We start from the raw sequence: 16,649 nt of genomic DNA, 5'->3' as shown, positions 1-16,649 counted from the left end.
AATCTCCATTGTTTATCTTAAAAATCTCTAACTAACACACATTGACCCCTGTGACTGCAATGGCTATGCAACTGGATAACAGGATCACTTGAATCTCGTTGCCCAATATGATATCAGTAATAATAATAATAATAATAATAAAAAAATTAAGCGCCCCTGATTCCAGAGCGCTAGAGAAATGATAGGGGGTAACGAACAGGAACATTACAAAATCAAAACACATTACATACTTAGCAGATTGGTACATAGGGAATAAGGACCCTGCCCATGAGGGCTTGCAATCTACAGGGTAAGGGCAGGGAGAGAGAAGGTAAAAGACAGCTAGTCAAAGTTTGATGCAGAGTTATTGTAAGTTGTAGCCTAGTAGAAGGTTATTTTTGAAGATCTTGATGGTGGGTGAGAGCCAGAAGTATAGAGAGTTCCAGAGTATGAGGGAAGCTCGGACAAAATCTTGGTGATGGTTGAGTGAGGTACAGACAAGGGGGGAGCACAAAGGGAGATCATTGGAAGATCGGAGGTTTGGAATGAATGAAGATATTCACTACATTCTACTACAAAGGAAATACATGAGCAGTTGTCCCAATTAAAAGATTAACAGTTTAAGAAGTAGTTACAATATCTACGTAGAGCAACTTGTTAATTTTTCCTGTGTTGTTCTGTCTTTTTTTTCTAATAATCGTTCGGGATTTGTCAGTATATTCCACAGCTTAGGTAAGAACATACAAAACATTATCCCATTACCTGAAGCCAATATAGCAAACACCTCTACACTAACCATACTCTTCCCCTTACTGCTCAGATAGGCCGGGATGGCACAGATCCAGACACTGCAGAACACCAGCATGCTGAAGGTGATGTACTTGGCTTCATTGTAGATATCAGGTAATGTCCTCACCATGAAAGCCAGAACAAAGCTCACCGCTGCCAGAAACCCCATATAACCCAACATGAGGTAAAAGGCCAGTCTAGAACCCTCATTGCACTGAATGATGATCTTTCCAGGGTATGAGTCCATGTCTAACTCCTGGAATGGAGGAGAAAGAGTCAACCATAGTATTCCATTCAGGATCTGAAGAGATGAGAAGATCACCACTATTTCATTGGGGAGTCTAACACCCATCCATTTCCTCCAGGAGCTGCCAGGGGTGGTGGCCTTGAAAGCAATGCAAACCATGATAGTCTTGGCCAAGATTGATGACAACACAACAGTGAAGATGATTCCAAAGGAGATGTGACGGAACATACAGGTGGTGTCCTCTGGTTTGCCGATATAGAGAAATTTACAAAGCAAACTAAGCTTGAGGGAAAGAAGGATGATGAAGCTGAGGTTACGATTATTAGCTCTGACAACAGGAGAATTCCAGAAATAAAGAAATATTCCAATTATCAATACAATCACTATAGAAGACAATAGAGACAATAATAAGAAAACATAAGCTACAACATCTGTTTCATAAGAGAGAAATTCGATAATTTTAGGGACACACTTGTCTCTCGTTTCATTGGGCCATTCAGTATAAGAACACTTCTCACAGTTTTCAGCATCTGAAATATATAAAGGTAAGGATTAGGGGATATAGAAAAGAAGGGAAGGGTGACCTATGAGTTCATATTTTTGGAAACTATACTCTGTAAGTGTTCCGCTTTCCCAGTAAGTATTATATCTCTGTTGCTTATTTATCAACTACAATAGATGCTTACAGATTTGGGCCATGTTCACATGGCTTAAGAGACCGGCCATTCCGTGACCCGGTCTCCGTAAAGATCATCCTGGCCGGTACCGGCCGGATGAGCTTTCACGCCGCAGAGTTCTGATGAGGGCGCATCACCGCGTGCCCGCATCAAGACTCGCCACAGCACACTATGAAAACTGCGGCCACAGCCCCTTCCTTCATAGTGTGTACTGACAAAGCTTTCTGCAGACGCTATTCATTGACATGTCTGTTCTTTGCGGCGCCGCTAGGGGTCCAGGCCGGAACGTTTACTATGTGTATACGCTCCGGCTGGGACCCCATAGACAGCAAGCCAACATATTTTTTCCTATTAACTATGGCCATTGTTGCAATTGCCAACAACGGTTGTAGAAATATGAAAAAATGCATTGTGTTAACATAGCCTTAAATATATAATTTGTCCACAGATTTGCCATAGCACTGACTTATATGTTATTCCCAGCTTATGCTATTATAAAATTACAGCACTCTACAAGGCATAATGTGGTGTTTTCTGATTTGAGAAACTCCCTACATGTTGCTGATCTTTCACCTGGAAATATTTCATGGCTCAGGATTGATCAGGATTAGCGGTGAGCGAGTAGTATTCGATGAAATAGCTATTCAGTCAAATACTACGCTATTCAAACTATTCTTTTTCTATCCAATATTCGATCGAAAACACAGTATAAAATCGACTCGCCCGCCCACCCTCCCTAATGCTTTTTTTCAGCCAATAAATATACGGGGGGACAGGCACTAGGAATAGGCAAAAGTTTAAAAAAAGCTTTAACTGTGATTGGCTGGCTAAGCCATGTGACCTCCTGATTTATCAAATAGGGGATTTCATATTTGTGTCACTTGCTGGTTGGAGCTAGAGAGGGACAGACTGTATACCAGGGAGAGAAAGCTTTTAGGTGAAGTTAGGTAGGAAGAGACCCCCAAAAGCCCTTGTTAGGACAAAAAATATAGAAAGCAGAGATTTAGAAGGTCTTTTAAGACAGTGTGTTCAGACAGGCAGGCATCAATAGGCTGTAGTGTATCTATTGTAGAGATAGGGTATACAGCTGAATACTGCGAGTGTGCCATAACAAAAAACAAGCTTGGTGCTACTAATTTGCGCACTGTGCGTCCTCTAAAGAATTTAAATGCCTTTTTCTGTCTGGAATTCTAAAATTTTTTTCATATATCTGGTATACAGCTGTATACTGCAAATGTTTCATAAAAACAATTATCTTGGTACTACTGATTTGCGCACTGTGCTTCCTATAAAGAATTGGAACACCTTTGTCTGTTTGGTTTTCTAAAACACATTACACACAAATACAATGACAGTTAAGGGTGGGTACTGTTTAATTTCTTCCTTGTCTATGCCATCTGTGGTTGTCATGGGCAACGTTATTTAAAGGGGTACATGATAAAGTTTCTTTTGCTTAATATTTGGCTTTCTGTCCACGCTAATGTAGAGGAAAGGAGGTTTCCATGTATTTTTTCAATTATACATAGCGGTTATATTGTGTTTGGAGTGTATTATAGACAGGCTGTGATAGTGGCATGATACTGTCACTTGGGTGTGATAGCTGCACCCAGGCATGCGTCCCCTGCTGTCCCAGTGGCATTCCAGATGTTTTAGAATCATTTCCTGAGGTGTCCTTGTGGACTTGGTGACCCCCAAGTGCTCGAATCTTGATTTCCAGGTCCCAAGTATTTTTCTCCCATAGACTATAATGGGATTCGAAATTGGATCGAATAGTCGAATATCATGGGCTTTTCGAATCAAATTCCAAATTTTTGAATATTTCTCTATTTGCTCATCTCTAATAAGGATTGATCATAAAAGAAAATAATCTATTTTACAGACTAAACCTCCCCTGGCATTTATTATTGGGTGTAGTGATCACTTTATTACCAGATTCATTGGAAAATTCTCCTTCGGAACAGAAGACGCAGTCATAGCAGCAAATGTGATTTCCTTTTTTCACAGCTTTTCTGAAGCCTGGAAGACACTTTTCTGAGCAGCGGCTATATGGCATCTATGAAAAGAGAGTTTCAAAAACTGAATTACAAGAAGAACTTATGACCAGGATTTATGTGACCTGACAGATCTGCCAAATGAGTACATAGAAAAGTCCATATGTCCATATTACTGTTACATTGTAGTTTGGTTGAAGAAAGACATAAATATCAAACTGAACCAAGGAAAGGAATAGAATATATGTTAAAAGGAGAGTTACAGTATATATCTGACTGCGTTTAAACTTGCTTTGAAGTTGTATAGCAATCAATTAATTACCAAAAAATTAAAGAGGACGATCCGTTCTACAGTGGACACCACCGCATTCTGAAGGATCATAAAAGATGCCATAAACTTCAGTAGGGTCCATCAGGTTACTGCCTCATGCCCTTATAGCTTATCTGATATCTGACATATTAGTAAATAATATAATTGACCGATAATGACTTCTTAGCCTAGAAAAAAATACATTACATCTGCCCTAATTTGTGGGTTTTCCACTAAATGGTTTATTCCAATGCAGCTGCACCAGAGGAAGAAGTTAAAATTTCTGTTGAGCAGGTACAAGTCTCTATTACAGCGAAAAGCACGTTTTAATGTCCCATTGATATCAAAGAGAGAAGCGTCCAAAATGCAAATTTCAAAGCTGTGTTTAAAATAAATTGAAACGTCACTTTGTAGTAGCGTTTTTGCTTGTTTCAGGCATTAAAAAGCTCTTTTGCAGTAAAACCGTGGAAAAAATTGCATCAAAAACAGTGGTCTCATGTGGCAAAAACAGACCTAACTTTACGTGGCCAAAGACAGACAGGTGTACGATTTATTTAGACCTTACTTGCCCCATAACAAGTTTGGCATCATTAGCCACAATGTATGTGACCCCACATGGCACAGGATAGAACGTTGAATGTGGCCACACCAGCACCACTCTCTTTGACCCAGTAGGGACTAGAACGGCAAGTGAACTGCTGTATGAATGCAGTTTTTATCCTGCTAATCACAGTTTTTATAAAGCATTGAAAGTAACTCAAAGGGTTAAATTGAACCGAGAGAGTTGGACCGATGTATAATACAATTTTTATTTAAAGGGAAAAAAAACACAATTTTTTTTTTTTATAAAGCACTGAAGATTATAAAGCACCTGACTGGAGATTCAATTGGTTAAATTGAAGCAACATAGATGAATCACTTTTTTTTAATCCTAAATTATATATATATTTTTTTTTTTATAAAACACTGATATCACTTGACAGGTTATTTAAAGGGTTAAATTGAACCAGGTGATTTGGATGGCTGACTTATAAAACCCTTCCCCCCCCCCAGAAAAGACGTCTTTTATCCTGCCAGAGAGTGATTTTCTAAAGCACTGAACATGTATCCTTACAGGTCATTCAAAGGGTAACATCACCCAGGAGAGCTGTGGACACATAAAGTAACAGAATCAAGTTCCCAGCTACGCAGATTACACAACTACTTTCTTCAAATTTTTTTCAATCTCTACACAATCAACCTTCTCTCTCCCTGCTTCTCTGTTCCTCTCTCTACCTGTACCTACTGTATCTCTTTCTCTACCATGTGCATGTGTTCAATTCATTGATTTGGAGCTTAACCCTTAGGCGACCCTGGACGTACCCGTACGTCCAGGGCCGCCTCCATGTGTTCAGGGCGGGGCTGTGCGGCTTCCGAGCTCTGAAACACCGCAGTCCTAGGTGCCGCTCGTAGCCCCGGACCACGGCTATTAGCGGGCACGGTCCGATCGCCGTGCCCGCTAATACAGTAATCGGATGCAGCTGTCAAAGTTGACAGCTGCATCCGATTACTTGATGCAGCCGTTCCCTGGTGTCTATTGGGGAGGATTGCTCCTCCGGGACGTTGTCGTAATGGCGCTGATCCCGACTCGGCACTCGATTGCTTCCGGCTGCAGCAGCCGGAAGCAATCAATGTGCCTATCTCATTGATCTATGCTGCATATCTATGCAGCATAGATTGGTATGAGAGATCAGTGTACTTATACTAGAAGTTCCCCAGGGGGGGCTTTTAGTGTAAGTGTAAAAGTAAAAATAAAAGTGTTGTTTTTAATAAAAGCCCTCTCCCCTAATAAAAGTTTGAATCAACCCCTTTTTCCCATGTTATAAATAAAAATAAATAAATAAACATGTTTGGTATCGCCGCTTGCGTAATCGCCCAAACTATTAATTAATCACATTCCTGATCTTGCAAGGTTAATGGCGTAAGCGCCAAAAAATCCCAAAGTGCAAAATTGCGCATTTTTGGTTGCATCAAATACAGAAAAATTGTAATAAAAAGCGATCAAAAATTTGCATATGTACAATCAAGGTACCGATAGAAAGAACACATCATAGACCTATAAAAGCACTATAAGCCTGGGAAAAGAGCAATTTTAAGGAAAATATATTTGGTAACAATGGTTTGAATTTTTTACAGGCCATCAGATACAAAAGTTTTACATGTTACATATGTTTGTAATCGTAACAACTTGAGGATCATACCATATATAACAAGTCAGATTTACCCCAGGGCGAACGGCGTAAAAATTAAACCCCCCCAAATAAAAGAAATGCATTTTTTTTCCAATTTCACCACACTTTGAATTTTTTTCTGGTTTCGCAGTGTAGTTTATGAAAAAATGCAGCCTGTCATTGCAAAGTACAATTAGTGGTGCAAAAAATAAGGGGTAATGTGGGTTTCTAGGTGAAAAAATGCGAGTGCTGTGGCCTTTTAAGCACAAGGAGGGAAAAACGAAAACGCAAACATTGGAATTGGCGCGGTCCTCTAAGGGTTAATGGCAGGCTGATGGCACGCTCCTGCATGTATACTGAAGAAAAGTTTGACACTGCAGAGGGATGGCTTGCATCCGATTGGCCAGCTGCAGGGGATTATGGATTAACCTTTTACTTTTGTAATGTAGTGTAATGTAATGTACAATCTTTATATGTACATCTTTACAAACTCATTACAAACCTTTCAGAAAGTTGGGATCTCTACCGAACCAATTTTTTTTTTTTTGCAAAGGTCAGAACGAATCTTGGTTTGGGAAGTTTGGAATGCTCACTAAAGTTGACTGAGCACCTGAATGCTTGAGTTCTTATTACTCAAATTGAACAACTTTTAATGCTCAAGTGCTTGAATCGGGTAACAAGCCCTATTGAAAATATTGGGAGAGTTGAGCATTTAACCAGGTGTCACCTCCTTGCTAACCTTAACGGACAGTCTGCCCCCCAGGAGGTTAAGTCAACACAGTGGTTTTTTTTTTGTGTTTTTTTTTTTTTTGGGGGGGGGGGTAAAGTTATACCCAGACCAATCAAAACATTTGGCATGTTTCTATGACATAAAAAAAAAACTAAATTAAACAGCACTCCAATGCCTCTGTTCACACTGTAGGTTGCATGCTGTATGTGGCTGAACTACAGAAGCATTGGGGTGCTGCCAATTTTTCCTTTTTTTCTGTTGTATGTAGATTGGGGGTACCTCATGTTGGCTTGCACTCCACCCATGTCCTGTGGTTGCTATAAATAGAAATTATTTGGATCCTGTCTGCCCAGTTGTAGGGTTATTCTTAGCCCAGTAGAGACCATTGCTAGAGTGAGAATGCTAGAGTAGGACCATGTCTCTGAAAACGCCTTAACGTGGTGACATGGTACACTCTGATCAAATGGTTTTCTAACATCCTAATTTCTAATATCTACAGAGCAGGGAAGTATGTATGGTAAGCACTTTTTCCTTGTAGGTTGCTGTTGCACTTTTAGTTTTTTTGTTTATGTCTTTATGACATGTCAAACGTTTTTTGAAACTATGAAGGATGTAACAGCTGCGCTTGACTCCACTAGCTTAAAGCTTATTCTCCATTTTTATTTATTACACAAAGTAGGATTCTCTCAGGCACTTTTTATTTACAATATAATATTTTATATCTCACGATACCAGTGTATGCAATCACGGGTCGTTTCAGTCACTTGGACCTTTGTCACCCAGGTATATTGTGGGTAGAGAAGAAAAAATAGTTAAGAATGCCTATAGGAGGAACCTATGTTATTGTAAAGCTGTCATGCTAATGGTGGACAGGTCAAAGGAAAAAAAAAAAGTGCTCAGCCGCAATTAGTATGACAGCTTTACAACAACACAGGTTCCTCCTACAGGCACTCTTAGCTGGTTTCTCCTTCTGTGTCTGTAGTAAATAAAAATGTTGAATAGGTATTAGGCTGGTGGAGTCTAGTGTGGTTGTTATATACTTCATAGCTTTACTGCTATTCAACCAGGGAGTGGGAGGACATATTAACTTAAGTTTTTTGAAACAACAGGTACACTTTCAGGCTGTGGAAATGTATTATGCATTTTCACAGTCTTAAAGCTTATTGAAAGCCTGTTTAACATATAAACCATCTTACTTTATCTTGAGCACACAAGCAGCACGGGGTACTCAGTAAAGCATACTCACTCATCTCTAATGAGCATTAGTACAGATGTGTCCAGTCTTACCTTTCCACTAGTTAAATAAAGGAACACAATTTGCCATGAAAGTCATTCAACACAATGTCTGTTGTCACCTGCCTGAGTGCCATTACTCTATTGGTGCTCTCCTTTTTTCTGCCTTTTTCTACGTACAAGCTTGGTAGTTACAGAAGCATAATGGGAGTAAAATAACTGTCAAAAGATATGTTAAAAAAAACAGACAAAAATATATCCAAATTGTGACGCTCTGTTCAAAACCTTAAAGTGTCACTGTCGTGAAATTTTTTTTTGCAGAAATCAATAGTCCATGCGATTTTAAGAAACTTTGTAATTGGGTTTATTATCCGAAAAATGCATTTTTATCATTAAAAAGCAGTTTGAAGCTCTCCCCCCCTGTCTTCATTGTTCTCCTATGGAGAGAGCTAAAGAAAAGACCAAAACAGGACAACAAAGAGTTAATCTACAAATCCCTCACCCGTTATCTGTTCTGACCATCACCAGTGACCTGTCTGAGCTCGGATTACAGCTGTCACCCAGCTCCGTGCCTGTAATCCTCTGTTATCTGCTTTCTGCTGCCGGCTAACTCCCTCCTTCCTCCTCCCCCCTCCCCTCTCCCTAGAGCAGACAGGGGACGTCTCCTGCAACAAGTCACAATTTTCAGATTTTTTGGAGTGGATGAAAAAGAGGAAGGAGGGGGGGACCTGGGAAAAGGCTTTTTACATGCAGATAATGGCAGATTTGGCTAATAAACCCAATTACAAAGTTTCTTAAAATCGCCTGGACTATTGATTTCTGCAAAAAAAAAAAAAATACGACAGTGACTCTTTAACCTCTTAAGGACCCATGACGTACCGGCACGTCATGGATCACTGTCACTTAAGGACCCATGACGTACCGGTACGTCATCCCTTTAAACGGGCGCCGCGGCCGGCCGGGTCCCGATCGGGGGAGATAGCCTGCTATAATACATAGCAGGCCATCTCTCCCTGTCGGCATGGAGGGTTGTTAACCCCCCCCATGCCGACGATCGCCGCTATTGGCTGATAAGCCCATAGCGGCGATCGGAACCTTTCCGGGCCATCGGTGGCCCGATGACCCGGAAAAAAATGGCGGTCGGTGCTGTCCGAGGACGGCACCGACCGCCATTACTGTAAAAAGTAATGGTGGTCACGGTACCACCGTCCCGATCGCCGTGAACGGCCGGCCAGCCGGCCGGCCGTTCACGGCGATCAAAGTCCCCACAAGTAATAAATACCTGCTCCGGACCCCTCAGCTAGGTAGCTGAGGGGTCCGGAGCAGGTATTTGTACATTACTCACCTGTCCCGGGGTCCTGATCGGCGTCTTCCGGGTTCCCGGCGTCCTCTTCATCTTCGGCTTCTTCCGTGAGTCCCGATCGTCTCTTTCCGGCTCCAGCGTCGTCTATTTTCGTATTTTTCCGGCTCCAGCGTCGTCTATTTTCGGATCTTGCGCTCTGCTGCCCCCTAGCGGCTGATAAGTGTAATACACGTATCAGCCACTACAGGGATGTTCAGAATGTAGTAAAAAAAAAAATTTTTTTCCCAATTTTTTTTTTTTCTATTTTCCGCACCCTATCGCCGCTGAGTGTTGATCAGCATTGCACGAAAGTGCGCTGCTAATCAGCAACTCCTCCTTTTTGGCGTAGGGTGGTTTTTTTTTATATCCTACTGCCACGGTCTGCTGATAAGTGCCGAACATAAGTGCGGCATTCATCAGCAACACCATTTTTGGCGTAGTTTTTTTTTGTATACTTACTGTAAAAAACACGTAAAAAAACACTACATTACACCACACTACATTGAATAAAGTTTTACACTACACCACTACATACCCCATATACCAATCCCCATATAAAGATGGCCCCCCAGGGTGTTTTCGGTATCGGACGCATACATTATTATTGCCTCCGACACCGAAACAGCCAGTGAGGATGAATGGGGGGTCCTTTGTTCCTCCATTCATCCTCATCCTCCTCATCATCCAGTGACATGTCTGGGAGTAGCGTAGCGTACGCTGCCCCCCAGACACGTCTTTTCCGCCAGTACCGTCCCAATAAGAGATGACGGTATGGCGTGAAATTCTACAAACTCTGTGAGAGTACCTCAGGGTACACTTACAGATTTAGGGTACGTGCACACTGCGAAATGGCGAAGGATAACCCTTCGTGCATTCCGCAGCTGGCACCCGCCGGCGGACTGATGCAGGGGCGCGTCTCCGCCCGTGTCATAGACTCTATCCTATGCACGGGCGGATTCCATCATCAGTCATTCCATCAACATGTTGGACGCAGAGCGGAATCCGCCCGTGCATAGAATGGAGTCTATGACACGGACGGAGACGCGCGCCCGCATCAGTCCGCCGGTGGGTGCCAACTGCGGAATGCACAAAGGGTTATCCTTCGCGATTCCGCAGTGTGCACGTACCCTTAGAGTGTATGAAGGAAGGGACACCCGAATCCAGCCCCCAGATGCCCCCTCCCCCCCATCCTCGGAGTTAGTGGGAAGATCGTCCGGGAACTGATCTTCCCACTGCTGGATAAAGGTCACCACCTGTACGGGGATAACTCTTATACCAGCACCCCCTCTTCCGGTCCCTCGCTGCCCGAGCTACTGTAGCTTGCGGCACGATCCGAACATATCAGAAGTAGTAATAGAGCCCTAATATTTAGCAGCCATGCAGCGGACCCAGCGCTTCTGGATATGAAGGACCCCGTATCGCACCAGGACAACATTTTCCAGGTGACGTCCCCCACACTGGAGAACGGGAGACCCCAGAAGAAGTGCAGAGTGTGGTGTAACAGGGGGATCAGGAAGGACACCATTTTCCAGTGTGACACCTGTCCTGATCCCCCCGGCCTCTGCATACTGGATCGCTCCAAGGCGTACCACACGTCACTGGGGTTCTACATTATCTAAATTCTGTCCCTTATTCCTATTTCAGGGGTCACGTTGATCCAGGGATTATTCTGATCGCCATTATGGAGTCGGGAAGGAATTTTTCCCCTGTGATGAGGCTACTGTCGTCTGCCTTACGAGGGGTTTTTGCCTTCCCCTGGATCAACACAGATTGAATTTGATGGACACCTGTCATTTTCAACCTTATAAACTAATAATTGGCCTAATACCCCCAAATAAATCAGAATTGTCCCTTTTCCCCAGCTAAATAGGTATGGCCGCCATTCCCATTAGAGGATGCCATGATGCAATTACAAAGCCTCTGTGCGGCCAGGACAGTAGAAACCCCCCACAAGTGACCCCATTCTGGAAACTACACCCCATAAGGAATCTAACAAGTGGGGCAGCGGGTATATGGCCCCCTGGTGACGGCCACATTTGGGACGTGAAAATGAAAAAAATGGTATTTTTTTTTTTCACGGCACATGTTCTACACATGTGCCCATCACTAGTGGGGTCCATATGCTCACTGCACCCCTTGTTAGATTCCTTATGGGGTGTAGTTTCCAGAATTGGGTCACTTGTCGGGGGTTTTCTACTGTTCTGGCAGCACAGGAGCTTTGTAATTGCGACATGGCCTCCATCCCCCATTCCAGCCTCTAAATGGCGCTCTGTCCTTTTGGTGACTTGCCCTGTGCCCATATGGCAAATTATGTCCACATGTGGGGTATTTTCGTACTCAGGGGAAACTACCCTACAAGTTTTGTGTTCATTTTCTTTTTTAACCCCTTGTGGAAATGGAAAAAAATCAAGGCTAGACCAACATTTAGTGTAATTTTTTTTTAATTTTTACTCTAAATCATTGATCTTGTCTTGATTTTTTCATTTTCACAAGGGGTTAAAAGATAAAAAAAACCACAATGTGTAGAGCAATTTCCCCTGAGTACGGAAATACCCCACATGTGGACATAAAGCGCCATGCGGGTGCAGGGTAAGCCTCCAAAGGGAAGAAGCGCCATTTGGTTTTTGAAGGCTGGATTTGGATGGAATGGATTTCGAGGGGCCATGTTGCATTCAAAAGGCCTCTGTGTTGCCAAGACAGTTAATCCCCCCACAAGTGACCCCATTATGGAAACTGCACCCCTCAAGGAATGTAACAAGGGGTGTAGTGAGCATATGGACCCCACTGGTGACGGACACAAATGTGGAACAATGTGGCGTGAAAATGAAATATTAAATTTTTTACACTATAATGTTGGTCTAGCCTTGAATTTATCATTTTCACAAGGGGTTAAAAGAGAAAAAAAAACACAAAATGTGTAGAGCAATTTCCCCCGAGTCCGTAAATACCCCACATCTGGACATAAAGCGCCATGTGGGCGCAGGGCAAGCCTCCGAAGGGAAGGAGCGCCATTTGGATTTTAGAGGTTGGATTTGGCTAGAATGGATGATGAACGCCATGTCGCATTTACAGAGCCCTCGTGCTGCCAAAACACTGGAAACCCCCCACAAGTGACCCCATTCTGGAAACTACACCCCTCAAGGAATCTAACAAGGGGTGCAGTGAGGATATGGACCCCTGGATGACGGGCACATTTGTGCCATGAAAGTGAAAAAATGAAAATTTTCACTTTCACGTCACATTTTTCCACATTTGTGCCCGTCACCAGTGGGGTCCATATGCTCACTGCACCCCTTGTTAGATTCCTTGAGGGGTGTAGTTTCCAGAATGGGGTCACTTGTGGGGGGTTTCCAGTGTCTTGGCAGCACAAGGGCTCTGTAAATGCGACATGGCCCTTGAAATCCATTCCAGTGAAATCCAGCTTCCAAAAGCCAATTGGCGCTCCTTCCCTTTGGAGGCTCGTCCTGCGCCCGCTTGGCACTTTATGTCCACATGTGGGGTATTTCCGTACTCGGGAGAAACTGCGCTACATGTTTTGTGTTTTTTTTTTCCTTTTATCCCTTTGTGAAAATGAAAAATTGAAGGCTAGAACAACATTTTAGTGTAAAAAATACTTTAGTCTTTTTTCAAGCCATATTGTTTGGAAAATCTGTGAAGCACCTGTGGGGTCCAGATGCTCACCGCACCCCTTGTTACATTCCTTGAGGGGTGTAGTTTTCTAAATGGTGTCCCTTTAGGGGTGTTTTTTAGGTTTTGGCACCCCACAGCCTCTGCCAACCTGAAGTGGTACAGTCAAAAATGACCAAAAATAACGGAGCCATTGAAATTCACTAGGCGCTCCCTTATATCTGAGGCTTGTGGTTGCGTCAAATAGCGCAATAGGGCCACATATGGGGTATTTCTATAAACTGCAGAAACGGGGCAATCAATATTGGGGTGCATTTCTCTGGTAATAGGTTTATAATTATGAAAAATATTGGATTACAATAAAATCTCTGCACAGAAAATTAAAATTTTCAAATTTCTTACACACTTAGCTTTTATTTCTGTGACTCCCCTAAAGGGTTAAAAAACTTTCTGGATGTGCTTTTGCAGAGTTTAGGGGGCGCAGTTTCTGAAATGGGGTGCTTTGTGGGGCTTTCTAACACACAGTCCCCTCAAATACACTTTAAACCTGAACAGTTCCCTAAAAATATCTGATTTTGAAATTTTACTGAAAATTTGGAAATTTGCTGCTAATGTTTTAAGCTTCCTATTGTCTAAAAATAATGAAATATAGTTTAATAAATGCCGCCAACATAAAGTAGACATGTTGCTAATGCTATTTAATATATAATGTATGTGGTATAACCACTTTCTGTATAAGCAGAAAAGGTTTAAAGTTGGAAAAATGCATTTTTTCACAATTTTTCACGCTATTTTGAGTTTTTTCATAAAGATTCGTTATAAGTATCGACTCCAATTTACAAGAAATGTGAAGTACAATATGTCACGAGAAAACAATCTCAGAATCAGCCGGATAGGTAAAAGCATCCCGAAGTTATTAATGAATAAAGTGACACTGGTCAAATTCATAAAATTTGCTCCGGTCCTTAAGGCCATTTCAGGCCCGGTCCTTAAGGGGTTAATGACAAACCTCCCGTATACATATCTATAGGTCTACATATACTTGCACTTTATTATATTTATAGACAAATAAAAATATCGTAAAATAAAATATTGTAGACAAATAACCGTATTTCACAAAGTTTACTATGTTTCACGAGGACAGTCAACATGGATAAATGTTTGAAGATAGACTTCCCTGGTATAATGTGAAAAATTATAAAAAAAATTAGTTGTGCCGCGCTAATAAAATGTCCTGTGATGTGGTAGATTAATAAAACAAATGCATGCACATCTAATTCATAAGCATGGTTTGAACGCCACTCACCAAGTCTGTTTGGATGGTTGTGCTTAGACTTGTAGTCCTTCACCTCTCTGGACAAAACATCAGTAAGATTGGCTTTCCCAACTTCCACAAGTTAGCTTAAAGTCCTGTTGGTTCGCAAGGCGAAGTTTGCCTCACATAGCGATCCTTAGCACCTGTGACGTCACAGGGGATTCCCAGTCAGGATTATCCTAGCAAGTGCAATACTCGCCACCAGCTGAGGCGCGCGCCTTGCGAACAGGACTTTAAGCTAACTTGTGAAAGTTGGGAAAGCCAATCCTACTGATGTTTTTGTCCATAGAAGTGAAGGACTATGTCTAAGTCCAAACAGACTTCATGAGTGGCGTTTTTTCAAACCATGCTCATGAATTAGATGTGCATGCATTAGTTTTATTAATCTACCACATCACTGGACATTTTATTAGCCCGACACAACATATTTTTTTTTTATAATTACAGTTGATTTTATAGAGTGGTAGCAGTAACCACTAGTTGTAGCACACAGCTTCCCGGATCCTAGTGCTCACTAGTATATAGTAGTATGATGCAGTAAGAGGATGGTAAACTATGCAGTTTTATGTGTGTGGTTTTTTAGATTGTTACTCACCTTATTATTAATCCAATTTATATCTGAAGACAATTCTAGCTGCTGCAAAGGTGGAAGGGACTCATCAAATGTACCAACATCTCTTGTAAGACCTTCTACCCTTTTAGCTCTTGCAGGATCATAATGTATTTTATATATTGAATTAAGAATCTCTAATGTTTCCAATATTTCACCTTTATTATTAAAACATATGTTTCTTTTCTCCAGATCCTTGATACACATTGACTTCATGTAATGTTTGAGCTGTAACATAAATACTGTACATTCATTATGTAGCTACGTTTTTTAAAGCATAACTGTCGTTTCAAGGGGTTGTTCAGGGAGAATTTTCTAATCAAGCTTAGGGGGGTGGTAATAATAATAATAATAATAATAATAATAATAATAATAATAATAAGAAGAAGAAGAATCTTTAATTAATTAAAAACAACAACATACTGTCAGGAATGTGCAGTAGCCTGGTGTGAACTAGGCCTGGTTTTTGCTTCTGTGTGACACACTTGATTCCTTCTCAGCTTCTGGCAATGCAAGAGTTACCACTTAACTCTCCCAGCCATGATTGCCGCAGCTGAGCAAGTCTGTTTGATTGATGTACTTCTCTACCTGTCTGTACCTAAAGGATCAGAGAATCGGTCCAATGGGGATCCAGATCGGGCTCTTGATCCTCATAAAAGTAAGCTAAGGCAGTCTCCCAGCGCTGGCTATTAGGTTTCATACCCTGGTCCGAGCTCCCCCTGTCTATTCCTGTGTTCCCCATCCTAACTTCCTCTGCTTACTCGACTTTGTTATCTGACTTCTTGCCTGACTTTTTGACTATACGACTGTTACCTGATTTTGTACTGCTCGTTTTGTTCTGACCTTGCTTGTTTGACCATCCGATATTGTGTTTGTTTTTCTGTCTTTTTCTGTGTGCAGGGAAAAAGGAACGTTTTCGTGGTTGTCCGCGGCTGTCTAGGGCCATTTGAGGCAAGTAAGTAGGGACAGTGGGTGGGCTCAGTATCAGGGCTCACTGTCGTGTCTTATCCCTACCTCCCCGCCTGACACATACATCAGTCCTTGCCATATCATAAGAACGCAGAACGCGTTTTGGTAACTCCCGTTGATAAAACCAATTGCCGAAATACATTATGCATTGTTATTGTTAATGGATAAGTGAAGCTGAATAAAGATTAAAGAATTACTTTGGTGAATGCCAGGATTTTCTTGACTTCTATGTGACCGGCATTACATTCCTCTCCACCTGCACCACTACACTTACCGCGGAGTGCCGTCCAGCCTTCATTCTAATAATGCTGTCTGTGGGTACGAGTGACACAGATCCAGTGATGCAGGCCCCACATAGTGGGTAGAACTAGCCATCAGGGTGACCCCTAAGGAAACCTAGCACAAGCAATGGATTTTTCAGCTTTGTCATGTCTACATAGTCCTTGACTTAAAATACTGACATGAACATAAAGATGAAGAGAAGATAGCCGCCCAGCGTAGACAGTGTTGTCCCTTGATTCTCTTCATCGCAGCCTCACCCCATTTAGACACTAGCATGGCCAGGATGATAAGGCTTTTAGGGGAAAAAAAAACAGTCTTTTGTATAAATTTCCACACAA

At 42.0% G+C, this 16,649-nt stretch overlaps 1 protein-coding gene across 1 annotated transcript in view; it reads right to left on the bottom strand.

The window, feature by feature from the left end:
- Positions 1-360: 360 nt before the first annotated feature.
- LOC138796505 (vomeronasal type-2 receptor 26-like) overlaps positions 361-16,649 on the bottom strand; it is a 28,106-nt gene continuing 11,817 nt past the window's right edge. The window contains exons 5-8 of the mRNA XM_069976111.1: positions 15,046-15,288; positions 3,622-3,745; positions 742-1,545; positions 361-551 (exon numbers count right to left, since the gene is read on the bottom strand). Coding sequence (XP_069832212.1) covers positions 361-551; positions 742-1,545; positions 3,622-3,745; positions 15,046-15,288 — 1,362 coding nt within the window. The remainder of the gene's footprint in view (positions 552-741; positions 1,546-3,621; positions 3,746-15,045; positions 15,289-16,649) is intronic.

The sequence above is a fragment of the Dendropsophus ebraccatus genome, chromosome 7, assembly GCF_027789765.1.
Source record: "Dendropsophus ebraccatus isolate aDenEbr1 chromosome 7, aDenEbr1.pat, whole genome shotgun sequence".
NCBI lineage: Eukaryota > Metazoa > Chordata > Amphibia > Anura > Hylidae > Dendropsophus > Dendropsophus ebraccatus.
Note: the sequence above shows the minus strand (reverse complement) of the source record. Positions and strands in the feature narration are given on the sequence as shown.